The sequence below is a fragment of the Fonticula alba genome (genome assembly GCF_000388065.1).
Source record: "Fonticula alba strain ATCC 38817 unplaced genomic scaffold supercont2.4, whole genome shotgun sequence".
Taxonomy (NCBI): Eukaryota; order Rotosphaerida; family Fonticulaceae; genus Fonticula; species Fonticula alba.
In genome coordinates, this window is record NW_009242974.1 from 482,939 (window position 1) to 488,821 (window position 5,883).

Sequence of the window (5,883 nt, forward strand, 5' to 3'; positions counted from 1 at the left end):
CCGCCTGCCACACGCACCCCCGCGAGCGGTCGTGCCCCTCGCCTGCGCAGCAAACAAATAATACACGCATACTCCCTCCCTCTGTGTTAGTCATGTTTCTCTGTCGCCGCCTCCTCTCCCCTTGTGCGGTGGTGGAGAGAGGCGTGCGCCTGCCCCAGATGCGTGGAATGGAGGACCCCCAGCATGGGGGAAAAAAAAGAAGCCGAGCCCGCACACCACCGCAGCACAAAAGCGAAAAACAGGACACCGAAAGGGGGGATGGGATGCGCTGAGAAGAGGTATATTTCTTCCCCGGGAGGAGGGAGAGAGAGGACACACACACACGCGGCGCTGGGGGCGCGCCGCCGGCGGGCTCTCTTGTCCGGACACACGGGGGGGGGGAAAGACACACACATCGTGCCCCCTCCTCTCTCTCGCCCGGCCCCCTCACCACCACCACCACCCGCCAACATGCACACATGCGCGCAAGTGCTGGGCGGGGGGGGGGGAGAGAGCGAAAGAACGGAGAGCCGGGGGCCCGAAAGAGAGGGTCCTCGCACACACGCACATGGCGCGTGCGCGCGGCGCACAAAGAGCGGCCCTCTCCCGGCTGCCACCCCCCGCCCCCTCCACCCACAGAGGGGCGGAGGGAAGGAGAGAGAGAGAGAGAACGAGAGAGGGGGGCGGGGGAAATGCGCGCTTAGAGCTTCTCGTTGTAGTCGTCGAGCTGGGGGATCTCCTGCTTCATGCCCTTGCGGACACGGATCTTGGTGACGGTCTCACGGAGGCGACCCTCGGAGAAGACATCACCGCTCATGAGAGCCCAGTGGTCGAAGATCATCTGGGGGAAGGCCTGGCCACCGGTGTTGGCGCGCAGATCCTCGTTGAAGCCGAAGGACTCCATGACAGGCAGGTGAGCCTTGATGGTGTACAGGGGAGTACCCAGGCGCTGCTCCTCGGAGAAGACGGTACCACGACGGCGGTTCAGCACGGAGTAGACACCACCCATGGAGGTCTCCGGGCACTGGATCTCAACCAGGAAGACGGGCTCCTGGAGAGCGGGCTTGGAGGCCAGCTGGGCAGCGTGGACAACACGGCGAGTGGTCGGGATGATCTGGCCACCACCACGGTGAATGGCATCAGCGTGCAGGGTGACATCCATGATGTCGAAGCGGCAGCCACGGAGGTTCTCCTCGCACAGGACACCCTCGAGGGTGGCCAGCTGGAAGGCGGTCATGCACGAGTCCTTGATCTCGTTCATGAACTGGGCAGCGGTGGTGGAGTCGTACAGGAAGTTGGCACCAGTGTTCTCCGGACCGAAGCCCCACAGGCGGCGGGCATCGAGGTTGGAGATCTCGAACTTCTCCTCGAGGTTCTTGATCAGGGTGCGGGAATCGTCACGGATGGAGATCTCACCGGACTCGATGGCATCAGCCAGACCCTCGGGGAAGGGAGAGGCATCCATGTGGATACGGTTGTGCTTGTTCGGGGACTTGGACAGACAAGTGACCGAAGACTTGGCGGTGATGGTCTCACGGAAGGCCACAACCGGCTCGGAGATCTTCAGGGGGATGGCCGCATGGACCTCCTCCAGATCCTTGAGGCAGACACCGAGATGCAGCTCACCGCAACCGGCGACAATGTGCTCACCGGACTCCGACTGGTAGGTCAGGCACAGGGGGTCGGACTTGGACAGGCGCTTGAGACCGTCAACGAGCTTGGGCAGATCGTTGGGGTTCTTGACCTCGACGGCGACCTGGACGACCGGGGAGACGGAGAACTTCATGACACGCATGTTGTGGGCAGTCTCGCTGGTGGTGATGGTACCGGTCTTGACGAGGAACTGGTCAACACCGACCAGACCGACAATGTTACCGGCCGGGCAGTCCTCGATGGCCTCGACGTAGCGACCCATCATCAGGACAGTGCGCTGGATGGAGCGGACGAACAGGTCCTCCTTGGAGCCCGGGGTGTAGTTGGGGCCCTGGATGCGGACCTTCTGGCCGGTCTGGACGGTACCGGAGAAGACACGACCGAAGGCGTAGAAGCGGCCCTTGTCCGAGGTGGGGACCATCTTGGAGACGTAGAGCATGAGCGGGCCCTTGGGGTCGCAGTTCTTGATGCCGTTGAAGCACTCGTCGTCGTTCGGGCCCTCGTACAGGGTCTCCGCGCGGTAGGACTGGGCCAGAACCGGGGACGGCAGGTGGATGACAAGCATCTCCAGAATGGCGTCGGCGGCGGGCAGGAACTTGCGCATGACGCAACGGAGCAGGTGGCGCTCGGTCAGGTCGCGCTCCTCACCACGCAGGGTGATGCCGAGCTTCTCGATCATGGCGAAGATCTTCTCCTTGTCGGCCTTGGGGTTCATGATGTTGGTGAACAGCTGGTAGATCGGCTCGAGGACGAACATGTTGAAGGCACGCTCCAGGGGCTTGCCCGACTCGTCGGTCTCGTTCTTGGTCCACTTGCGGGTGGCCGGGTTGAAGAAGTTGTCACCCCACAGGCGCTCCATCATGCGGTCCATGGCAACACCGAAGCGCTGGGAGTAGCGCTTGGCGAACTGGCGAATGGTGAAGGCCCAGCCGTGCAGACCGGAACCGAAGGCCAGGGTACCCTTGTTGGGGTAGACCTGGACATCACCGAGGGACTCGTCGAAGTAGGTGGCGATGATGACGTTGACGTTCTCAAGCACACGCTGGAAGTTCTGGTACAGAGACTCCTTGTCGAGCTGCAGCTCGAGCAGGGCGCGATCGACCTTGTTGATGATGACAACGGGCTTGATGCGCTCGGCGAGGGCCTGGCGAAGCACGGTCTCGGTCTGGACGCAGACACCCTCGACGCAATCGACGACGACCAGGGCACCATCAGTGACACGCAGGGCGGCGGTGACCTCGGACGAGAAGTCAACGTGACCCGGCGAATCAATCAGGTTGATGAGGAAACCGTTGCCCTCGGTCTTCTGGTGGCGGGCAACCTCCTTGACGTCCTCCTCGTCGTCGAGCTCAAAGAACATCGAGATAGCGGAGGCCTTGATGGTGATACCACGGTCCTGCTCATCCTGGCGGGAATCGGTGTAGCGCATCTCACCGGCCTTGGAGGAGGCGATAATACCGGCCTTGTGGACCAGGGAATCGGTGAGGGTGGACTTGCCGTGATCGACGTGAGCAATAACACACATGTTACGAATGTTGCTGCTCTTGTCCATGAGAGCACGGATCTGGTCGACGGAGAAGTTGACCTGTGCCGGGGAGGGGGAGGCGCGCGGAGGAGAGGACGGGGCCGAAGAGCCGGGACGATGTGGTTAGAATCCATTGGCCGGGCCCCGGGCGCGTGCGCGGAGTGCGGAGGAGGGGGCGCGCCACCGAGCGCGGCGAGAGGACGCACCATCTTTGCTGTTAAAGGGTTTTGACTCGACTTCGAGTTATGGATACAACCAAAAACAGAAGCTGCCGCGCGGCACACACGAAGGGGGGAGGAGGAGGCGAGGAGACAGGCGGTGAAGGGGGGAGGGAGAAAGGGGGGGGGACGAGAGGGGCTGGGGCGTTAGGACCGGCGCGCGGGCACACTTTCAAGGGGAGGCAGGCGGTGCTGGGAGGGGGGGCGCGGCAGGCACAACTGCGCGACGCCACGGGGGCGGGCGGACACACGGAGTCGCAGGAGGGGGGGGGGGGGCGCGCGAGAAGGCGAGTCGCAGGCGTGCGTGCAAGAGGGGGGTGGGGAGAAGCGAAAGGAGCAAAGGGGGAGAGAGAGGGGGGGAGGAGGGAGCGAGGGCGGCAGCGGTGACACTGAGGGAGTTCGTACAAGAAGCTCAGGTACCGAAACACTCGTTGGGTTGACGAATGTAATGAACGGTTGAGAGGTCTTAAGCTCGTGCGTGTGGGGGGCCCTCCGGGGCCTTATAAACCCAGCAGTGAATGACTCTTGTCCCTCCCTCCCCCCTCCCGGCGCCCGCCCCCGGCCGCGGCATGGGGAACGACGCACGCCTGCACCGAGAACGCGCGGTGCCCCCCTGCCCCGGTCGTGGTCGGGAGGCGGGCGGGCGGGCTTCGCAGCGCGTCCCTGGGGCGCCCGCGCGCACGGCCGTCGTCCCGGGCCAGACGCACCGCGCCAACCCCCCCCCCCCCCTCCCTCTGCTCACACGCACACACACGCACGTACCCGGCCCCCGGGCGGTGGCTTGCCGGGCGGCGGGAGGCGCGCGCGTGGCCCTCCCCCCCCTCCCACCCTGGAAACCCCAGGCACAACGCGCGTGCGAGAATGCGCCGCACACACACACACACACACGGCCGCCGCCCGCGTGTACGACAGGCCGCCCTCCGCCACGCCGCGCCCCCGGGGTTCGAGCCAGCCCTGGAAGAGCCGCCCGCGGCCCGCGTCCCCATCCCGCTCAAGCTGGGGCCCCCCTCCTGCCGGACCACGCCGCGACGGCGCCGCAAGCCGCGACGGCGCCGCAAGCCACCCCCCACCCCCCCACTCGCCCGCACCCCCGGGCCCGACACCCCCGCACCCGCGCACCGCCGGAGACATGACGGGGCACCGGCCCGGCGGGCGACGCCAGCCCACCATCGGCCTCGTCCACACACACACACACACACACACGCCTCCCCGGAGCGACAGAGAGACCCGCCTGTCGAAAGACCCCCCGCCCCCGGGTGTTCTTCGCAAACGGCCCGCGCGCACACGCACACACACACACACACACACACACAACGCAACGCGCCCGGGCAAGCCCGCCGCCCGTTCCCGGACCCGCACACGGCCCCGCGGCCTTCCCGACGCCACAGCTCACGGCTAACCCGGGCAGCTGCCGCCTCGACGCCGGGAGCCGGCGCGCCCACTTGGCCCGACCTCGTGGGGGCGCGCTCCAGGTTCTGACCTTCCCCCTCCAGGGGGGGGGGGACGCGGAGGGGAACCGGACACCGCGCCCGAACAGCGACAGGGGCAAAAACGAAAATACCGGCCGGGGCCCCCCCCCCCCGGCGCTCGCCCGCGGCCAGGCCGCAGATGCGGTCGCCCCGGCGACCCTCCTGTCCAGAGGCAAGCGGTCCGCCGGGGATGCCGGGAACGCCGGGAACGCCAGGAGCACCGACGGCCGCCCTCCCCCCCCCCCCCCCCTACCACAACATGCATACGCACGCCCGCGCGCCCATTACACGACCCCGGCATCCCCGCCCGCGCAAGTCACCGCGCCCGCCGCGTTCCTCCCCGGGCGAAGACCGCCCCCCCCCCCTGCCCGCGTCTCTCGGCCCGGGCCCGCTGCCCGGGGTGCGCATTGTCCGCCTCGGCCCGCCGGTGCCCCGGAGCCCCGCCCCGGTCTCGCGCCCGCCGCAGACGCTGCCGGGCCCGGCGCCCGCCCGGCACATGGCGCAAGCAATTTAGGAAACTCCCGCCCCGGACCGATCCATGTGTGCCGCCACAGGAGGGGAGAAACCCTGGCCCCCCCGCCCCGCCCCCCAGAAGCACACGAGGTCCCTGCCAGCGCTGGGCATGACGCTCGCGCGAGCCCGCCAGCCGCGGTCTCGCCCGCGCCGGAAACCGGGCAAATGACCCACCAATGGCCCGGCCTCGGGGGCGGCCGGGGAAAGGAGGCGGCGCACACTTCCCCCCCCCCCCCGGAGGCGGCCCTCAGCTTCTCCACATGTCCTCATGCCGGGCACAAAGGGGCCCCCTTCGGGGGAGATATACCTGTCGCATTAAAAATGCAGCCCATTTTCCCCCCCCACAGCTGTACACGAACACCCATGGGCCTGGTGAGAGGCCCCCCCCCCCGCCCGGGTCTTCGGCCTTCGCCCCGGCGTTACCACCGCGGCATAGGGCGGGCCTCCCCCACGCCTGGACCCGGACTCCCGGCCGGTCCAGCCCCAAGAGGGGCGGCCGCCGGTTCGTGCCCCCCCCCCCCCCCCC

General features: G+C 67.6%; 1 protein-coding gene across 1 annotated transcript; it reads right to left on the reverse strand.

The window, feature by feature from the left end:
• Nucleotides 1-264: 264 nt before the first annotated feature.
• Nucleotides 265-3,836, reverse strand: H696_02653 (elongation factor 2). The gene is made up of 3 exons (XM_009496565.1): nucleotides 3,781-3,836; nucleotides 3,364-3,425; nucleotides 265-3,217 (listed from the first exon to the last, which is right to left on the reverse strand). Exons 2-3 carry the CDS (start codon nucleotides 3,364-3,366, stop codon nucleotides 680-682), a joined length of 2,541 nt encoding a protein of 846 aa, XP_009494840.1. The 5' UTR covers nucleotides 3,367-3,425; nucleotides 3,781-3,836; the 3' UTR covers nucleotides 265-679.
• Between the last annotated feature and the right edge of the window lie 2,047 nt (nucleotides 3,837-5,883).